This window comes from Pungitius pungitius, chromosome 3 (genome assembly GCF_949316345.1).
Source record: "Pungitius pungitius chromosome 3, fPunPun2.1, whole genome shotgun sequence".
Taxonomy (NCBI): domain Eukaryota; kingdom Metazoa; phylum Chordata; class Actinopteri; order Perciformes; family Gasterosteidae; genus Pungitius; species Pungitius pungitius.
Genome location: NC_084902.1, coordinates 14027601 through 14049418, shown reverse-complemented (window position 1 = coordinate 14049418; position 21818 = coordinate 14027601). Strand labels below are relative to the sequence as shown.

At 43.1% G+C, this 21818-nt stretch overlaps 1 protein-coding gene across 4 annotated transcripts in view; it reads right to left on the bottom strand.

The window, feature by feature from the left end:
* The window catches only part of tiam1b (TIAM Rac1 associated GEF 1b), a 36280-nt gene extending 14861 nt beyond the window's left edge, over nucleotides 1–21419 (bottom strand). The window contains exons 1-10 of one of the 4 annotated variants that reach the window (XM_037466313.2): nucleotides 21244–21419; nucleotides 6834–6925; nucleotides 5815–6736; nucleotides 4606–5062; nucleotides 4016–4188; nucleotides 3579–3803; nucleotides 2220–2405; nucleotides 1114–1260; nucleotides 886–963; nucleotides 199–369 (exon numbers count right to left, since the gene is read on the bottom strand). In XM_037466313.2, the coding sequence (XP_037322210.2) occupies nucleotides 199–369; nucleotides 886–963; nucleotides 1114–1260; nucleotides 2220–2405; nucleotides 3579–3803; nucleotides 4016–4188; nucleotides 4606–5062; nucleotides 5815–6726 (2349 nt within the window). In that variant the 5' untranslated portion in view covers nucleotides 6727–6736; nucleotides 6834–6925; nucleotides 21244–21419. Of the gene's footprint in view, nucleotides 1–198; nucleotides 370–885; nucleotides 964–1113; nucleotides 1261–2219; nucleotides 2406–3578; nucleotides 3804–4015; nucleotides 4189–4605; nucleotides 5063–5814; nucleotides 6737–6833; nucleotides 6926–14149; nucleotides 14247–20807; nucleotides 21058–21243 lie in introns of those variants that run through there. The other 3 variants (XM_037466557.2, XM_037466391.2, XM_037466469.2) reach the window with 3 other exon arrangements.
* Between the last annotated feature and the right edge of the window lie 399 nt (nucleotides 21420–21818).

The window sequence follows — 21818 nt, the reverse complement described above, 5'->3', positions numbered from 1 at the left end:
AAATAGTCTTGCCATTATTGGATTCTTTCATTATAATGTTTTTCTCAACTTCCTGACTTATTCTGTTTGTCTAGTCAAAGGATGTGAGAGGTCGGACCCAGCAGCTTCCGTTGCAAAAGCCTTCCGCACCTGTTTGAAAGTGTAACATCTTCAACATGCAAAGATCGCCAATTGAGAACGGCCATTGGCCACTGTTACCTTGCAGATGGTCTCCAGAACGCACAGCGCGGACTCCCCCGGCTGGATGATGGTCAGCACTGGCTGGTCATTCGGCAAACACACCCATGAGGGGGTGAGGTGGTCAGGAACCCAAATATCACTCTCTGTGCTGTGCCGAGGAAGGCTTTTCACAGTTCCATTCTCGGTTTCCTTTGAGGAAAGAAACATTAAAAGGATTATTCAGTGAGCTATTGAAGTACAGAATACTTTTTACTACATAATGTGTAGCTGCAGAGTTTGGTTTGATCAAGATGTATGTTATAATCATGTTTCACAGCTAAATGTAGTATAGTATATATCCCTACATTTGCTAGGAAAAATAATAGTTGGTATAGTAATATTAATGTCATTGTTGACTTTTTTATCTAGTTGAGTACATTTCCAATTATTTATGTTCTTCAATAGATTGTCAAACGAATGCATGCAGTGAATGACGTAGGGGTGATGGTGGCGCATGGAGTAGCGTGGTGTGCTGGGAGCCGCAAAGTTGGCGGTTTGAATCCTGGCTGCTCCATGTGCCATGTCAAAGTGTCTCTGAGCAAGACACCTAACCCCCAAGTGCTCCCCAAGCCAGATGCAAGCCATGGGTTAAAATGCAATGTAAGTTGTCTTGGATAAAGGCGTCAGCTAAATGACATGTAGTGTAATGTAATGATTCCTCCTTACTGTATTTTCCTTGGTTGGATTATCAAATATGCCATTAACAGGGTTTTTCACTTGCTCTGTGCCATCAGCAAAGACCTGCTGGGTCACAAAACAGGCGAAGTGGTCATTATTCAAGCAGAGATGTGAAGGATAAAAGCTTGAGGACGAGGCAAAAGTAAATCGTTTAGTGGCCATTGCCGTTCTATAGACTGCATTGAAACCAAAAGATAACCGTTAAGTATCGCAGACCTGGTTGATACTGGGATGGGCTTTTGTTTTTTTCTTTGAGGTAGTGTCAAGACCCCAGAGGGAGGAGAACCTGCTCTTGCGTTTGCTACAGGAACGAGACATGGCCTGTGTTCGCCTTCTCACTCCGTTCTCTGAGCGAGCTGCCACCTGCAAAAACACAATGTCAGAGCTCAAATATACCAAATGACACCCAGGTGACAATACGTTTGACCAGATGTCACATCAGGAATGAGGAAACAGGACTGCACGCATATTAGCATGATGTTGACATACCGATATTGGGTTGTCATATTTTTTTTCTGGCAGATTTTCACACAACAAATCATTTCTAGGCTACTCATTTGTGCCAAATAAAAATCAAGAGTAGAAATGTCTTATGTAAGACGTTTTTGGAGGTAGAGCCAATACAGGTTTTAACAGAAGTGGCAATAAGCCAATTAGAGGGGGAGAGGAATAGGAAATATTTAAAAAGAGAGAGCTATTAGTGCCTTTTCTTAGACATGCCAGCTTGCTAAATCTCAGCTCAAACACCCACATGCTCCGCAGCACAGCGTTAGTGGTGCCTCACTGATCTCCAAACATAACTCGAAATATCCAATTGATGTTCTCCTGAACTATTGCTGCTTTTAGCTGTGTAGCACACAGTGGAGCAGAGGGGGGGCAAAACTCAATAAAAACCTCCTCAACAGGCTCCAAAACATGACTCATCTTGGAAAGATTTGGTTTGGAACAATACATTTACTTTCTAGAATCAATTGCCCTGCCCCGAGAGTCAGCTGCTGTTCTTAGAGATGACAGTGTTTGTTTTGAGCAAGATACAGTTCCAAAAGAGGTTCTAAGTATAAAGGGAGTGTAATGTTAAGAAAGATAGCGCCACAACTGAGAGGTTACAGGTTTGATCCCAGCAACAACCATTGATTGTGTTGCTGAAGTACGTTTGAGCTACACATTAGCACATTGGTTCTCTGACTTCAAGTCTTATTTGGAAAGGCTCACGATAAATGCATAAAAAGGTAAAACAAATAGGTTTTGTAAAAGTGTATCACAGCAATTCTTCATAAAACCAAATTCAGGGACCCTCGATAAAGATGAATTGTCATATTTACCAGTGCATGGAAGGAAGACACAGAGAATATGCCCAGTCGGCCCATTGCCAGCTTGGTGGGACGAGATGCAACAGCCAGGAGACGTTTGGGGTTGGGCAGCTCTCCACCTTGCAGGCTGGCCAGGTAGCACCTGAAGCGGAATAGATCCATATGAAACTGCTCAAGGTTCTGCTCCCACAGGAAGATCTGCAGAAGAAGAGGGGAGTAAACATCCAGTTAATTGTTCATCAGGGGTCCAGTTTGTCCACTTCAAGATGGAGTATCAACTCTCCTCCCCAGAAACTCTGTAACCAATTTACTCTAAGTGGTGCCAACCTGCACTCTCTGTTGCTAATGGTTGGGTGTTTACTGGGGCAGTAGAGCAGTACATTGTGATTATTCACCGATCCATCCCACCCAGTCACGGTTTTGAACTGGTGTTTGGAAAAGGCGTCCGGGGCAATGGCAGAGAGCTCTGTATCAATGCCAAGTAGCCCAGAGACGAGAAGGAAACAATACTCCACATTCCACTGGCAGATAGAGGCTGGGAGCATTTCAGCTCTCCGAGGAGCAGACCTATATCCATTCAGCTCTACACAATGTGAAACCTGACACTGCCAAACAGAACCGCTCCAAACAGGGACTACCTAACTAACCAAAGAAAAGCAATGTGATCCCCCTTCCCTGTAAAAGAGGACTGTTAGAAAACAACACAAGCTTTGCAATTAAGTTAAACAAATGACTGATACCAAGTGTATACTAATAAAAAAAAAAGTAATCTGGTGGTTGAAAAGTGTGTAGCTTCAGCGGCCTCTAGCGGTTGATACTTCTGAGATCTGTTATTTAATCCCCTCAACTCATGCCCCATTCTTGCATCAAACAACTGGGCAATTCATAACTAAAATCAGAAACAAACCTTTTTCTGTAGATTTGTTAATTTTTGTTAAGTGCCTGTAGTACATAAACCCTGAATTTAATGACAAATAGTGTGACTCATACTCACATACATACATACATACATACAAATAAAACACTTTCTTGTGGAATTGATATGGACACGTTCTCAACAGAGGCTATTTTTTGACAATTTCTAATTTCTATAAAGGATTGAGTGGGCAACAAAAGTAAGATGGAAAACCTGAACCTGCATTAACAGGATTCAAAAAACATTGAGTGAAAAATGACTTAATAATTAGTAATTACTTAGTAATTTCGAAGAGAAGTTTTAGTACCGCTCTGCAATGCCTTCTCTCTTCTTCTTTCACTGACCAATAACATCAAACTCTTTCAGTCGGGATAATACTTAAATCCCACATAACTGCCTAACATGCAGGGACTATATGACGGACAAGCCATGTGAGAAAGGGGGTTTAAACCTACTTGATCCAGGATCGTCTTTCTCTTCTTGGTGTCAGTAACAGCCGACAGCTGCATGTCTCCCATCTTCTTCATCTTCTCATCCATATCTATCTTCTGCTCAAGCTTCTTGATCTCTGCGCGAAGCAGGCGCACCGTGTCCTCTCTGTGATGCTGGCGGGCGACAGCAGTGGCACATGCAGAGTGGATGGCTGTAATCCAATTCTCCAGCTCCGTCTGGCTGCAGGTCTGCATAGGGACAGACATGGAAAGGTCAGAGGGTAAAAGGCAACAACTGGCTCGCTAGCATTTGAGAAATAAAGTATTTATTTGATTTTCCCATTTCATTGCTAATTATTTTTGCAAATCAGACATGATGAGGAATCAGAGGAGGGGGGAAATGGCTCTGGGGAGAATTTGCACTTATTCACAAAACAGATGACATTCAAGCATTCTCTTACCTGAAACAGAAAAGCATCTCCCAGGGAGTTGCTGAGACAGAACACAAAGTCCTTTTTGGGATGCTCGGGTACAGCCTGGACAATACTGTTCTCCACCCAGACGGCATGCTTAGGAATACTGTTGTTGTCAATCCCTGAACGGCCATCAGTTTCATAGAAGAATAGAGTACAACCTGGAAAAAAAGAAAAACATCTACCACGTTACACGCATAATATGCAAATTACCAGCATAAACTCTTGATAGTCCAATCGTTAGGAAAGGATAATAACTACAATGGGTATTTTTAAAGCGCATTTGCTCAAGCAATTTAATTCTGCTCTCCAGTGGCCAACACAAAGAAGTGCAACATAGCTGACAAAATAAGTAAGGGAAGTATCATGATCATTACACTAGAGCACTGACTAATGAAGCTTTACTTAACTATTGTAAATTGAGGTTAGAATATATTTAAAGCATGTAAGAATTTCAGTATAAGCTACTGCATGTCAGCATACAGCTAGAAAAGCATCCTGTTTAAAATGCCCTGTATCGATATTGAGATTAAGGAATAGAATGTAAATGTTATAGATACATTGAGGGCATAACAAACCTTTCAGGGAAACCCAGTAACTTTTCCACTTGCGCCTTGTGGCTGATTCCACTTTCTTGTTCTTCTTATGTACGAGGAAGTTCTTGACGGCGAGCCTGCCAGCTTTGCGTACCATCCCCTGGGCGACGCCGAGCAACGGGTCGGATTGGTAGGTGGAGCTCATAGTGCTCTGCTCGTCACTCAGGGCGGACCCTGCCTCCTCCAAGCTATCTGTCTGGCAGGAGCTCATCTCCAGTTCTTGGCGAAAGTTCTCGTACACGCCCTGTACACACTCGCCGGCCCCACCGCCACTGCTGCTGCCGCTGTCACTGCCAGCAAACATGCTCCTGCCAGCTGCCGAGCACACGGAGAAGGAGGCTGACATGGTCTTGTAGCGCCTGGACTGTTGCTCTGCCTCCACAGTCACCCCATCGATGCCGCTGTCCTCATACTCACTGCCCTCTCCGGCAGTGACATCCTGCATCGTGGCAGAAGCACAAGACAAGTGAGACGGCATGGCGTACACGGGGTCTTCATCACTAAGAACGAAGCCTGTCAACAAGTGCTACCTTCACTGGAAACTAAGCTGTCTGTGCGCATGCAGCATTCTTCTTGCAAAAAACTGTGGGCAAAGAGGCCTCACAAGAGTCTCTGGGTTGCTTAATCCTGAGTTTCTGTTCAAAATTAAGCATCTGCTGTTGTACGACTACAGGCTGCCCTCCCTGTGGCAGCGCAGGGTCTGCCCTCTCCCACCCACATGGCCAAAGGCTCCTGAAGGGGGTTACCCTGAGCTTGGTATCTCCATTTGGTCACATGACCCAATCATGCGCTCCACAGCTCTTTTTTCTGGGGCTGACGGTGCCCTGCAGTGACAGGGCCACCACAGTCGTTTTACAGTTACACTCTTCCCCGGGCCTCCCCTCATTATCATGACAAAAGACTGAGGTATTTCAAACAGGGAGTGACTTTAAGCGCCGCTCCCTTCTTCCCGTCACTGCAGTCCCCTCTCCGAGAGAAAACAACAGTTTTCATCAGGAGTAAACACATTTCTCACCTGACCTAGGTGTTCTTATACACGGCCTTTTTAGGCCGGTTGCTATCTGTGAGTGGAATGCACTAAAGTAAAAACGTGGACACAATGGAAGGAAACAATTGAGCCACTTTATACTTGGTAGCCAAATTGGTATAGTTTGAAAGAGCAGCACAATGTGATGTCGCTGTGCATCTTACCTGTATAGTCTGAGCCCTCCTGCCCTGCATACTGGCACACATGGCCGCTTGGTGGCTGCTCGGGCCTTCGGAAAGGCAATGGGAACGCCGGCAGGGGAGGGTGTATGCACCATAGGTGTTCCCATCCTCCTCTGAAGGCGAGATCATCTTATCATCCTCACCCTCCCTGATAACCCTGCTGCTGCCATGCCACTTGGCATAGCGGCCGTGGGGCTGCCGGCGGGCGGGGCACTTTTGGCTATACAGCTCGTCCAGGGAGTTGGCCCTGTCGCCGCTGTCTGTGGGGCTGCACTTCAGGTGTCCTTTGCCGTCAGTAAAGTCCCCCTTGTTGGTCGTGTCTATGATCTCCTCTGTGCTGGTCAGGTGGTCTTGACTGAGATCAGACAGGGAGAACTCCAGGCTGTCATCTCGCCACATGTCTGCAGACTTAGACCTCTTTTTCTTGAAGCTGACTGTCTCCTTAGAGCAATCCCGGGTTTTCTGAAGGTACGTTACCTCGCCCGTGTACACATCTTCATCCGGCACCTCCTCGGCTGTGGGGCCAGGTAGCGTTATGTGCATCGTATTCATGTGCACTGAGGGATTGGCGAGGTCGTTGTGAAAGGACACAGGCCGCAGGTTCATGGCCACACGGTCCACCCAAATGGGGCTTCCAAAGTCTGGGAGGATAGTTGTTTCATTGAAGGGCTCCAGGCCATTGTCAGCCAGGGATTGTGGGATACTAGGCGTGCTACTTGAGCGTGTGCTCGTTTCAGAATTCCGGTGCTCTATTTTCCCTGACGAAGCATGTCGAGAGCGCCTGGACTGTTTGTTAGAGATGCGAAGAGACCGAGACATGTGCTTACGTGACAAATAGCCATGTTCGTTGCGGTACAGGGTGTGGTCCCCATTCTGGCTTTCAACATTACCCATGATTCAGAGGCTGAGAAGAAGAAGACAACGTGTAAATTCATTCTACTCCGTTTCAATTCATTATACTTAAATCAGATATAATCACAGAATTGTAAATGTTAGACTACCTGCAGGATTGTGTCCAGTTCTCTGCCATTTTGTTCGTCACTGGATCTCCGGACAGTTTAGGCCTTCAACTGCTGCTACGATGCACAAAGCTCTGAAAATGCAGATATCCATACAGAAAATCAATTATGTATGACGTTATAGATTAATAGAGCCTTGTGTTCTATGAAGTCTTTTTTTTTTTTGCGTATCCAGAGTGGCTTTTCACAGACAGGATAGTACTATATAAGCGAGATACAGTACTGGAACTATGACGAAACTACCTCTGGAGGAAAAAACCATCATGGCATGATTGATGAGGACATACGTGTTTATACAAATCATATCCCTCCAGTTTAGACGACCACTGATGTTCCACTAATCAAGGTAGCCTATGATTGAATTACTGTTTATTGTTGTAAACAAATATGGTTTGTATATTTGTACCCCATTACAAGTTTTATATCATCTCCTTCGCAATATTCCGTATACTTTCCCCTGGAACAAATGACAACTGAGGTTTGAAAAGTACTAACAAAGGAGCAAATGTGACTTGATCCTAGATCCAAGATTTTTGTGTTTATCTGTTTTGGTCAAGACAGGTACAAAATCACAACTCCCTCATTTTGACAGAGGAAGAGACTCACTCCTTCCCATTCAAAATGCACTGGTTGGTGTGAAGTAGAGGGGGCGTGATGACAGCGTGACCACTGTGACAGTCAGAGAGAACATGAGTTATTCACAGTTGAAGTGGCCAATCCAATTTGGCGCTGTTGTTGCTCTCAAGAGCATTTGAAAGAACCGTGAAGAGAAGGGACAGGGTTATACGTTTTTACCATAATGCACATTTGGATCCACCTACCTGCCTTTAGGCAGGACAGCCTGCTTTGAAATTGTCCCATTCTATCCTAAGAAGATTCAATAATCGCCTTGTGGCGTTTGTTCCGGCTGATGTGTGCTCCCCTCCTTTTAGGACAGACCCTTTGGGGGTGCAATGTTTTTTTTCGTGTGCGTATCCGCTGCAGATAAGTGGGAGCCCAACCCTCTGCTGCTGCTGCTGCTGCATGGACTCGGGCTAACTGCGAAGAGGGGAATTACGTAAACTGCAACTGACCCCGTTTCGCTACCTTATGTTGCTCCCTTTCCCTTCTTTATTCTGCGCACTCATCATCCCTCACCAGTACTGCAATGCACAATGTGGGAGGGTGATGGAGGCCCATTCATATAACCCTGCAGTCTATTGCCGGTTTCATTCAATCCTGTTTGGTAGAGGAAGATAACACAAAACAAAAGAGGGGGGCAGAGCTATGAAATGCCACTGCACTCATTATAGGGAACACGATTTGCCGAGGGACACAAACAGGCTTTCCAAATGCACTATACCACGGGCTACCTCTGGGGTTGTTTGTACTCTTTCATATTTATAGTTTCATATGTTAGATGAAAGTGTAAAGGCTTTGCTGATGTCATCCCCGGGGAGAAACAAATTGTCTTGTGTGTTTTTTTTAGCCCAGATTGTCACTCTGTGAGGCCTACGGGGCTGCAATAAACTGTAAATACTATTTTCAAAAAAAACCTTTGAGAATGTTTTTGACAAGTCTCAGGGTCAGTATTTGCAGTATTTAGAATTGAAATGTCTGCTTTACAGCGCCGATTTCAATTATCTTCTCACGGTGGTTACTATTTTAATGGAATGTGAAATTCTACCAGAAATTACACCATTTCCATCTGTGAGGAGGGGCTTGAATAGCAAAAGATGGGGTTTTCCTCAGCCGGTACAGTTAAGGCAACCCACTGTGCTCTGACCTTGGATTTTACAGCAAAACCTCAATTGTTCAGCCCTGAAACATGTGAACCAGCGGTTTATAAAACACGTCAAAATAATTGAAATAGCGGATACATTCTGCAACAATTCTGTGATTGTTTAATCTACCGTTGAATACAAAAGCAGTAGAAAAGTCAGACAAAAAGGAAGCCATTTAGTGTGTAAACAAGTGTATGCAATCAAATGTCCAACGCACATTAAAGCAAAGTCAAATTAGTGGTTCAAAGTGAGCAGGTTCACTTAACTGTCAAACCAGAACGTCCATAGGGACAACAGGTGTAAATCCACTACATCACTATTAGTTTGAGGTTACAAAAAGAGAAGATGGATTTCTTTACAGTACACTTCCTTGGCATTATGATCTATGATGGATCAGCAAGCTGCGTATGCCTCTTTCAAGGAGATAATGGATTCCCTCTGACCCGAGTTTTTAACAAAGATGTAAAAACATGGAAATGCGTTTTCTCTTGAAAAGCAGGTAAAAATGAATATGCATTCATGTTCATACTGTTGACATACACATTTTTGCATTTGTAGCCATAATATTTAAATAAAACGTTTAATTGGTCTTACTTCCACAATGTTCTTTAAAGCTTTAAATTGAACGGATGCACAGAATTCATGCCGAATTGGTTCTTCTGAGAAATACTCGGTAACAAACACAAGTGTGTTACTGTCCCTGTCTCGTCACTCTTAAACAAATACATTGCAATGAACAAATAGAGGGAAATGCTGACAGAAATCTGGCATTGGGACACAGCGAGCACCCATGAAAGTGGGTCATTTTCAGCAGGCTGCATGAGAGCACAGGACAGCAGTCGGAGGATTCATCTGTTACAGGCCCTTATTGAAATATAGAACTACAGGAGATTCCAGCCACCCACAGATCACAAAGATGAATAGTTTTATTGTGACTCACGACCAGCAACATAATGGTTACAGGGAAAAGCAGAAATTCACCACAACTAACACCTCTACTGTGCTAAAGTATACCAAAAAAGGATTTCACTATATGAAGGATACTTTTCTCGAATGCTTATACAATTGTACAAATATAAAGTTACTTATAAGGCTAATTACTTCTATTCTCAAAATGTTTTTTTCAAATTGGAGTAAGAACATTTCAACATAAAGACATTTAGGTTTAGGTTCTCTCACCAGTGGCCAAAAATTGGATTCATGGTCCAAAAGACTTGGTGTATAGAATTTAACTGTAGAGTCTTCCTGACAGTAAAGGAACAAAAAAAAAGTATTCAGATTTATCCCAAAACAACTCGACACCGACACAGTGTGTGATATCTGAGAGGGTTTTGGGAGAGTCATGTTCATATTTCATTTTCATTTGCCGTTTGTCATCCCAGAAATAATTTGACAGGTAGATTTAAGGTCTTTTGGTTACTAAAGCCCCTCTTAAAAGCCTACATTATGTTTGACAAATACCTGGGCCTGTTGGAACAGAAACAAGTGAAATAGTTGTAACCCGAACACTGCTTTTGGCCTTTCTTCTACAAAAATGTCACATTGCTCTTATTATTAGGGGAAATGAAAGAAATACTTAAAGACTTTCAAAAGAAGGTGAAATCTGCCGACAGCGTGAAACACCTGGTTGAACATTCTTATACTCATGAGCTCCATGTAGAAAAGGTAATAGCCCACTATAATACACTAGAGAAATGTGTAGGGTTTACATAGCTACATGACCCATTGGAATCAGACACATAATGCAAGATCACGACTCTTTGCTGTCCTTGCTGTATCCTTATAGTATGAAATGCACTTATTGTAAGTCGCTTCGGATAAAAGCGTCAGCTAAATGACATGTGATGCAACGGAAGATACAGACCAACTGATTTTGACTCTTTACGTCGCTCGGACTCCTGGAAGCACATTCCTGTCATTTAACCCAACTACACTGGTGAAAAGCAAGAATGCACTGAGGTGACTAGTTACAAGCTCCAACACAAACCCTGTAATCTGAACACTCCTGTCACTAAAGATAATAACACAGGTAGAGGAGGAAGGGGAGGGGGGGGGGGGGTAGCACTGAGAGACTGCTTTAAAAAACAGCTCACTGTTTCCTGCTGGTATCGTCATATGCTTAGAAGAAAAACAGTAGCATTATAGCAACATGTATTTGTGTTAGGCCAGAGGGAAATTTACCATCAACATGCATCACTGTAGCATCTTTGGGGGATTTTGATGAACAAAATAAACATTTGCTCCAGTCTTCATTTAATATAACTGACCACTATATACCACTGTCATTAGAGTGGAGCATTAGAGCATTAGAGTTTTTTTGTTACTTGGCTATGTAAACCGAGAACTCATCAATAGCAAACATTTGGGAAAAGAGGCTTTCAGCCATAATGATAGCAATTTTGCTTTTTTTGGAATAGCATTATGACAAATATGGCAATGACTGTATCACAAAGCCAGAGGCTATCCAAGATTCAGACATCCTCATTCAAAAAAAAAAAGAAATAGATAAATAATATGGGTCCAAATTAAACTGCCATTGCTAATATTATTACTTTCCACCATTACATTTTAGAAGCAACAAACACAGACAATAATAACCCAAACCACCCAATCAATTGAAGTTGCAGAAAGGATTTTCTGTTCAAAAGGACAGTGGCAAATGGTGGCGGTGTATATGACCCGTGTGAACCCATCAAGTTGAGGCCCAGGGGGGTTGGGTGTTACGGGTATTGTTGTTTTAGGAAGATCTGCCTTTAGAAGGATGCCAACACACATCAGGCAGAGTAATGTCTCACGGTAAAGAGGGAGCGAGATCTGGCAAGACAGCAGCAATGAATACAGAGGTAGATTGTTATGCCATCTGATGCTTTGTCTTAAAGCTCTGTGTGAATATTGCCCAGCAGGATAAACAGTACAGCCGGTTTTGTGACAGATAATATGGTAAAAGGAATGAGCAGGTTAGAGCCCTCTTTTACATTCTTCAAAACGGACTAGAGTGTGATTTGAGCTTCTCTGAGCAGCAAAGCAGGCTTTTACGGTCCCAATGCGACAGGCAGTAGGTAAATGTAGACGGACCTTTTCTCCTCTTTGCTCAAATCAATGGCGGCAAAAATTACTAGCTTACAGTGTCCTAATACTGTTTTTCATAATGGCCGTTTTTGCTGCTTTATTGTGGCTACTAACATAATTGCTAAAGAAAAACCTATTTATCATCCTCATCCTAGTTTACTATCCGTCTGTGTACGGTGGTACTGCAGAATTCCTTTATGTTCAGGTTTTCAAAAGATGAGCCCTAGCTGTGCGTTACATTCTTTGCAATAAATGTGCAGGCAGTGCTTTTGGGGCCTGTTGTTGAGCAGCAGCTGGTGTTGTTTAGCCTGGTGGCACCTTTGTCCCTGCCGGTGTTTTCTCTAGGGCACGACTGTGTGCGCAGGTCACTGCTTCAGCTGGTGTTCAAGCTGTATGAGGTTTGTGCACAGCAGATGCTGAAGGTTTTGTTGGATCCTGTGTCCTTTGTCCACTTCATAAGTTTACAAATGCTTTATAATCTTATATTGCAACTGGTAAAAAATGGAATTGACGGAGAACCCGATGACATGTTATGCTCAAGCTCAGGACAGCAGTTGTCTTTTTCTTTCTTTTCCAACATGGAAAGATTTTGTGACGTCATTGAGTTCTTTCATCTCTGTGATCAATGGCAGCAATTTGCTTGTTCGGAGGGTAACAACTGAGGTGCTATCAAACCACATCCTGCTTACGGCTCTTTAGCTCCTCATTTAAGACCTTTGATGTCCTTAAACAGCTATTAATTGAGGAATACATGGGCCACAGAAGGGGGGGGGGGGGGGGGCGTACAGGTGGTGGTTCCTCTGCCCCTCTGCTGGGGAAGGTGTTGTAGGGTTTTACTCTGCTTTAGGCAGTGCATGGTATTTCTGGTAAAACGATGATTTGATATTTTACACTTAGAATAATGAGAGCGTCTAAAAGATGGATTTGCGTGCACTACTCCACGGAGAAGGAAAATGTAATGCTTGCAAAAATATGTTTCAGTTTTAGGTTTATAGATTTCTCCTCAACAGTATAGATCATGGGAGACACTTGTTATCAATGGTAATTTGGTACACGCACGAGGTAAGATTTTCTACCGAGCACTGGCTAACCATGGCGTATATGAAAAACAGCCGCAAGTTTAAATCAGATATTGGTAAAAACTACTGAGAATGGTACAAATATATCTTTCTGTCTCTATATGGTCTATGCTGTGGTCTATATGGTCACTGACGGTTCCCGGTTCCACACCGGCATTATTTCGCTGTCATATAATAGCGTGGGAATACCCAGACTTTTCAGCACAAGTGAAGGCTATCGAAAACACAAAAAAATTAAATCTAAAAAATCTAAATGGATCAAAATTGAAGCCCATTTTGTTTAATATGAATAATCAACATAGTCTATGTTTCAAAAAGATACTTGAGAGGACGCCTAATCCTGGTTTATTAACATGAAGAGTTTCTCTCACCATTTAGTTTGTTTCCAAAGAACACAGACCAGAACCTTATTTACCTTACCGTAAATATTTACCAGAGCTTGACATGGTGGTAGTAGTAAACACTATAGGTAACGTAAAGATGTTTAAGCAGAAGGATAAGTATTGCATTGAAGAAAAGCTGGCCATTGTTTTTTTTGTAAAGCTTGCTTCCCTTTAGTCATTCCAGGAGCATTATCAAGATTTACAAGCCTGAAAGCAGAATACGACCTCCTGTCCTGCTAAGCCTCAAACAGTCAATGCATTTCCATAACTATGACACCAGATGACCATTTCATGCCCCTCTCCCCACCGCCACAGTCACAATGGCATTTCAAACACAAAGCTGGGATTTTAAATGAACTCGCACATCATGAAGTCCTCCTGCCCCCTGCGGGATGCGCTCTGGGAATTCTCCTTGACTTTGACCATCTCTTACATTTGCAATTCATCATCTCTCTTTCTCAGCGCCACAAAACCGCCCTCACCACTTCTTTGTCATTACAACGACACAGACACGAGCTGTATTGTTTGCGTCTGGCAGTGAATGCAGAGCTGGACAATGGCTGGCTGCCTGCTGCTGTAGGTAAAGCTGTGCTCTACACAGGAGTGCTGCAGGTACAAACATGAGGCGGAAAACCCACCCTATAGGCCGGCAAGGAAGACCTCAAGATATTGTTCCAAAACACACACACACACACACACACACACACACATGCGTTAAATGAGAGGCTGAGAACATGAAAATACAAACACTGATGGAAACAAAACAAAAAATGCAAAACCTAAAAGACACAACAAGATCAGGAAAGCGTTGGTTGCTTGTGGTAAATTGAAGTACACTTTGAAATGCACTGAAACCTATGCTTACAGGCCAAACTTTGACTCAGTGTGTTACTGCTGGTGTGATTTAGCACCACCGTTGGAGAGTAGGAGGTTTGAGGCTGGACAGCCATTTGTCTCCTCTATCTACTGAAACAACAGAATACACAGCAAATACAATGGCTTACCTCGCTGTGTACAACCAGAAATGGTGACTTCTGCTTCTCCACAAAAAGAGAAAACCCTACTCTTTACTATGAGGAGAATTTCAATCCTCACATGACAAGACTATTGGCACCACTCCTGCAAGTCCACAGCAGACTGACTATGCAAGGATGAGTTGAAGAACGGAGGGAGGGAGGGAGGTGACTGTTTGTAACCCCCACCCCTTTTCTTCTGACTTTCACCCCCTCCCTTCCTTCTCGCCCCCTCCTTCATTCTATAATTCCACCCCCCTACTACAAAACCTACTGCTAGCAGGAATGTGTGTTCCCTCCCTCGTCTCCGCTGTAATTGCCCCTCGCTCCACTATGAGTGAGCTTTATATTTACACGAAATGTTGCAGCCTTTACATTGTATGAAAAAGCATCAACTTTCCTCTTTTTTCCTTTGTGGTTTAAAAGAGTCGGATTTGTAATGACACGATTCTGGAAAAATAAGCCCAAAGGCAACAGGGGTTGAAAGGTTGCAGTTTTAATGGATTGTAGTGAATAGTTTGGGTCATTTAGTGACAGCCCCAGCTGGACCTGTGAATGAGAGAAAGGCTGAACTTGCTGTTGTCATAGCAGCACTGATGTCGTGTGGCTATCACGTCAGCAGTGACAGTGGTGCCGGATTCATTTTGAGATGATGGAACCGGCTTGAGGGAACAGGGGGGGGGGGGGGGGGGGGGGAGTAACGGCACATGTTGTATTGAGAGTCTGCATCGTGGGCATCAGAAGCAGCTTTGCATTTACACGTGAAGTAGAAAATGCTCCGAGCTAGTCAAACATGTAGACACCATGACAACCATGCAAAGGAGAGACTTAGCTTAGTCCGTCTGAAAGGAGTCCACATATTGGAGGGGTGAATATTTGCAGTGTCTAGACTTTAGAATGACTATGACCAAAACAAAAGGCTCTCAGCACTGTGGTCAGGCCGACTTCCTCTTTTCATGTCCTGCCAAGGATGCAACCCTGATATTAAACCCAACCACTGGGCTTTCATAGTAAGGACAGGAATGTCTGGTCTGAAGAAGCAACCAGACATAATAACCTTTATTCTTAAGAACTTGCTCCATTTAAATGAGTGCAAAAACTTAGAAACACACCATCCAGTGGATAGTTCCTGGATGGTGTGTTTTGATACCTGTGGCCTGCTGATATATCGTAGGGGGAAGTTAAATGAATACAACTTTATTTTACATGGATCACCCTATCTGTCCGTGTCCTTGCTACTGGATCGGGCAGCGGCGCAATGAATGCGTCTATCAGGGGAATGTGGGATAAGGCTGATTCCACGTCTGCTGTCCCCACAGGAATTTCTGAAATGTTGATTGCTTGCATGGAGCTCATCTAAACAAAATACTCTGCTGCTTTCTCATCACAGGACAAGGCTATCACACCCAGTGCCACCCACACTCAATGTAGCAGCGGATTTTAATTGGAGATCTAATAGATTGACAGGCCATTCAATACTGCCGCAGCAATTTGGCAGGTGGAATTATGTCTACAGATCCACAGAAACATTTAAGACCGCTGATGCCATCCGGGTGTCACAACTAACTGCCATCACTGCCAATCACCTTCAGCCACAGTGAATGAAAAAAATAAATAAACTGCTGAAGGTGCAGCAATGCTAGCAATCAGTTTCCCTAGATATGCAAGTTCACTCCTGGGGAATAATGTTTACGTTACATTTTTTATTTCTCAATAAAAAATATTGTTTGCATTTCACTTTAAATGATTATTAGTACCACTTCTGTGGAATTAAAATACATTTAGTAATGTATTAATTCAAAGGACATACTGAGGGATACAATAAACAACGCTAGTAATAAATACATACACAATGCTAATTTCAATTCAAGAGGTAAAAAAGTGTGAAATTATTAGGCAACATCAGCATGACTTACCCTGGCCAAGTTAAGAATGTAAAAACAATGCCTGATATTCCACTTATTTCACCACAAAATGAAAAGGTTAAGATATGCCAGTCTATCTGCTACCGCAGGAACGTTGACCCACAGCAAAAATGCTTTCTTGTCTCTCATGTATAATCATGTATAATAACATACATGGACCCACAATTATGTTTTAAGATGTAGATTGCAGTTTATTTTCAGAACTGTACATACAAATACAACCTGTGCATACATTGCATTGCAAGCTAACTTCACTATTACACAGTTTGTTTGCTGTGTTAAGCAGCTCTTTTTAAAACGGATCCAAAACACTGAAAAGAACATCGTTCACCACAAGGGTTCAAGTGTTTATTCTTTTAAAAAGGTCTTCTCAATCACAACAACAAGCATCCCCTTACTGTCCCTCTGGGGAAACACATGATCCATTACACTGAAAAAAAGAACACTATGTACAACTGATATCTAAAGAGGAAAAATGCAACTGTTACGCAAGACATGAAAGCAGTGACTCCAGCCCGGGTAGAGATCATTAGCAGAGGATCCAGTGGTCTCAAGCAGTGAGTTGCCTCTCAAGAGACGACATCAAAGACGCCGGTATGGAGAAGGGAAATCATTTAGAATGCAGGGGAAACGCCGCGATTGACTGGTCCAGCTGAACCTATACATCTTAGGTAGCTCTCGACACTTATTATTAATATATTCTGAGAACATGGCAGGGACAACCACTGGATATAATATTCAGTTAGTGCAGGGCCAGAATTTCTGAGAGCCTATGGCACAATGTATACATGCACTTGTTTTGTTCGACCGATATTGTCCGACGAATGGACTTGGTGCTACTGGACGGCGTCCACTAGGCGGCATATACACACACTTTCCTCTCACTTTGACATAAAAGCCCTCCGTAATTTTTTCAGGAATCCCTTTTCCGAGGCTCAAAGGAAGCTTTGGGGCTTCAGTCAATACTCAACAGTGCAAACAGGTTTGCTTGGTGCAAGCTACGACTTTGATGAAAATTATTATTATTATTTATAGTAAAGACCACGTGTTCCATTCCTCAAGCTCCTTAAAAAAAAATTAGCTGCAGCAATTTTTTAAATAAAAAATGGAAAAAAAACTTTAGTCTGATCCTGGCTTTTCAAGGTCCGTGGAATGGAACCCAACGGTTTCTCAGTATAGGTCTGGATCTAAAGAGGTGGTTTCTGGGGAAGGCGTCTGGGATGAAATCTTGGCAAGCCTATACCAGATCATGCTGACGGTCAACACAGCATGAATGCATCATATGTGACCTCACTTTGGTAGATGCTGGAATATGTAGCATATGAAAAACTGACTTAGTTTGCTTAGCAGCACATGTGCTAGAAGAAAGCAATGCTCCCGTCTCTCAGATGGGTACAATGTGGCTGACTGCGGTGAAAAATGCGATCTTCCCTTTCAATTGTTAAACAAGAGGTTGGAAGACAGGCTGATACAGAAGCACATCAATAGTATTGCCTAATGGAGAAAGATGTCCTGTCAGGAAAAACAGGGGGATATTGACATCAGGAGAGGAAAGCAAGGTTGTCCTTCATCCTTCATCTTAAGGCTACAAAGACTGCTTGAAAAAACAATACCGCTATGCAATTATGTGACAAACATAAAATAATGAAAATATTTGTCTGTCCTGTAAAAGACAACCTGTAAGTATTTTTGCGTTACAATGGAATACATTTTCTTCTCTTTTTATTGAATATAGTTATTGTAACTATTGTTCAATACAAAAGCTGAAGCATGGGATTTTCTTTCAGTGTACAGAGCTTCTATTCAGCGTCAGTCAATAAGATAATAATTAAGAAAACCTTTTAAACTCTATACAGAGCTGCCATTCATGGTGAACCTCTACACTCAGTGTTTTTGGAAGAAGACCATTGGGATCATTATCATCCCTAAAACAAGGTCCAAACGGCTCTGCTCCAGCATCTGTAAGTGTAGTTCAGACTGCACCACCCAGCTGAGGGTCATCTCCATTAATGTTGGAATGTTGACCTGTTGGAGTCCATCATTTAACGCTCTCTTTGCCTTTATGAGCTGTTAACATAAAGGCAAAGAGACCTACATCATTGATATGGGACATTTTTTTTGCATTCCATGCAAAGACTTTATTTTTTGCACCATACTTGTTTTATAACATGACCCACCGCCTTGTATGGCAGTTAAACCACACACACACAAATTGTTATGCTCTGATGAGCAGAACATCAGGACAGCGCTGCTGAGTGATGTAAGAAGGAGGACCTCAGGGTTATAAGGGAACCCAAACACCTGGGGTTAGTTTTAGGACATGTATATTTTCTCATGTTTTGCAATTATTTTGCTACATGTATGTAAATATTTTATACTGTGATTTATTAACATTTTTTAACAAACTACACTGAACATTGATTTTACCAAACTCTAAAGCACTCTAAACAATTATACAGACGGTGGTAGCGACGGTCTTGCAATGACTAATTTGTTTAATCACACTACGCTACAGTATATTGGTCACTTGGCAACACTGGCCTGTCTTCAGTATTTACTTTGTAGAGACATGAGGAGTTATGTGCAAGTGGGATGGAAATGAATAATTCACACAACAAACCGTTATCGGGGTTAAATTATGTGCATTTCAAGAAATGATCTGTGTTTGGTAGTACATGGCAGTACGCGCATGAAGAACAACGTCCTGTGTTGTACAAAAAGCCAACTCATTACCATATGAATGTGTAGACATTTTTTCATGTGATGCTACAGTAGACGCTGCGCTGCCTCGTGTTGGGCAAACGTTCGAGATCTTTGAGATGTAGAGTTAAAGAGCGTGGACACAAGCCAGAGGGGGAACAAAACTAGTTTCAACTTGACCACACAAAGACAGACACAGGGTGAGGTCTCCGTGCAGGCATGTCACACAGGTGAGCTCAGGTTACCACCCTGAGGATCAAACAGCATGCAGTTAAACCCTTCTGCAGGATGTGGTTTTCTTCTCATGGTTCTCAGACACAGATCGAATTACTGAAGCTGCCGATCGGGTCATTAATAGTTTCCGTAACCCCTGCAGAGAACACTTCACAATGGTCAATAATTACCTCTGCCTGAACTTGGGATAGGATAACTTTAAGTTCGACCAAAGAAAGAACTTGCACCAAAAAGAATGAACCAAACTTAATATGATTAATGCGCCCAAACTGTGAAGCATCTTTTAGGTTCGAAACACTGTGAAATGTTTATGCTTTTAGACATGATAGTCTTCGGTGGAAGAAGGAGAATTAGCCTTGACTGGTGAGAACTTAATGAGTCCAGTTTTGAGTATTTAATGTATGAAATGCCACAACACAACCCAGCAGTACTGATAAGTTATCCCAGTGTTACAGCAGTCCTTGTTGTTTTCTACCAGAAGAGACCCTCTACCACGGCTAAGTCAAAACAGAAGTTTTGTGAAAAAAAATCAATGTGGGGTGCAATTTCGCTATTGTTCAGAACAAAGCAAATTGCTTTTCAGATTTGAAATGTATCATCATTGGAATCAGTTGTGGCAGATGTGATGCAAGACTAAAACATGATATCAAACGAATGTGAGGTGCTAGTTGTCGACATGTTTTGCTTTCCACAAGGACGGTTTATCTGCATTCAAGCAGACTGCCCGATTGTTATTTGGTAGATATTACTCAGATACTAAAAACATGTTATTTAGCTGAACGCTGAAGAACGTAGGATCCTCTCCAAAACCGTCATCATTCTCCATGCAATGTTAAAATGTATGAAAAGTTCTTGTAACAAGAGTGACACAATGCGTTTAAGCAAGTCATTTGTCTGCATCACTGAGCACATCAACGGACCGCAAAGTAAAATTCTGAAGGAGTGGGGTTTTTAATGAGATTTCTATTAGTTAGGACCATGTGACATGAATTCAAGAGATCAGGATGATGCCGTCACTCATTTTTAAAAACAGATAATCACTCTTTTATGAGTGTAACATCCATCACTGAAAATCTTCTGTAGTTCATCATGTGTCCTTGGTGAACCAGTCAAGATGCTAACGTTTCTCTGGTCATACTTGACTACATACAAGTGGCTGACTGAGAAAAAAAAGCTCCATATTGTGCTCCCAGTGGAAAGATTTTTGTTGTGCTTTAAGAAAAACGATATTTATCTCGACAGCATGACCAGCAAAAAAAACAACTGTGAGATTAAACACATATCGAAAAGGTGTGTATTGCTTACACTTTAGTACAACAGCTATTGCAGCACATTGCTATTCAGTTTGAAAACACTGAATAAAAACACTCCAATAACATCTTATGTCCCATGAGTAAAATCTGTTGCAGCACACCTCAGTCACCTCTGCGATCACACCTTTTATGATTATTGAAGCCACCCCAGAGAAACATGACAGGAGGAGACACCACTTTCTGCAGCCCACTGTAAGGCAGTGACGCCGCAACTCACTTGACACCGTAAGGTCACAGGAGTGTAGCAACTGCACAAATGAGCGATCCCCTTTCGGTACGGTCACGTGCACATGGTCTGGTATCTGGTGATGCAGCGACAGCCCCGGATCATACGTGTGCTACAAGGACGCAAAAGATGCAAGGGTCCGATTCAATGATTCGCGCTTCATGCAACAATTTGCCGCACTGTGAGGCCGTCCCGAGGCTTTTCCTCTCCCGAAGCAGCATCAATGACCACGGCACCTCGGTGGGATTTACCTGCCTTGCCCGCTTCACTGCACGTCTTGACAAACCAGCATCCTGTCGCTGAAGGAAATCCGTTATCGGGCAGCGGAGCCGCTGTGCAGGATGTGTGCGAACATGCAGGTTACACGGCTGTGGACTGTGTCCACCGTCACGGAGGCTACGGGGATGTTGTCACAAGATCCCCCCCCCCCGCCCCCTGAAAAAAAATTCAGTGACGTCTCAATGAATGAATCGACTCAAGATGCGCAACACGCCGTGGAAGAAAACGCGCTGGACCGCTCCACTCGCCCCATTGCGGCTGCTTCTGCCCCCCCCCCCCGTAAACTTGAACGATTGAGTGATGCGGCCATGCGTAAATAAACGGCACTAGGACCACGCGGAAATGAGCTCGGACATCGATACGATCCATGGCATGATTTTAAGAGTGCGCGCGTACGGGTCTCCTTACGTATCGGCCACGTCCCGCGTCCGCATCGGACCGCCTCTGTCCAGACATCGAAGTCTTCATGTCCCTCCCGCCGGTGTTGTCCGTCCGCGTCTCTGAATCCCGTCCCAGGTCTGCGTGTCCACGGACCATGCGTGTTGTTTCCACACCGCTGAGTGGGGCGGAGCCCGCGGTCCCTTGAGACCCTCAGTCGCCAGTGGATCGAGGGGACGCCACTTATTCGTCTTCGCAGCCAATCGGCTGCGGTTCACCTCGAACCGGCGTTCAATGACAGTGTGAAACACACTGCAGCTGAAGAGTGTGTTTAGTTTGCGGGATGACGCGAGAAAACGAAGCAAAATAATCTTTTGTGAAATAAAAACATTTAAAAAAAAGGCATTTTGTGGTGTGTGCCTGAGCATCCAGACTCCTGCACACCGGCTCTTCTTCAGTGTGAGCGCATACATGCAACAAGGAATGTGATGGAGACTGAAAGCTGCACTTTCTTCAGTTAAACGGTTAAAAACTAAATATATGTCAGCGGTAACATGCCAAAGCAAATCGTTATCAAGACAAATGACTACTATGGTTTATGATGA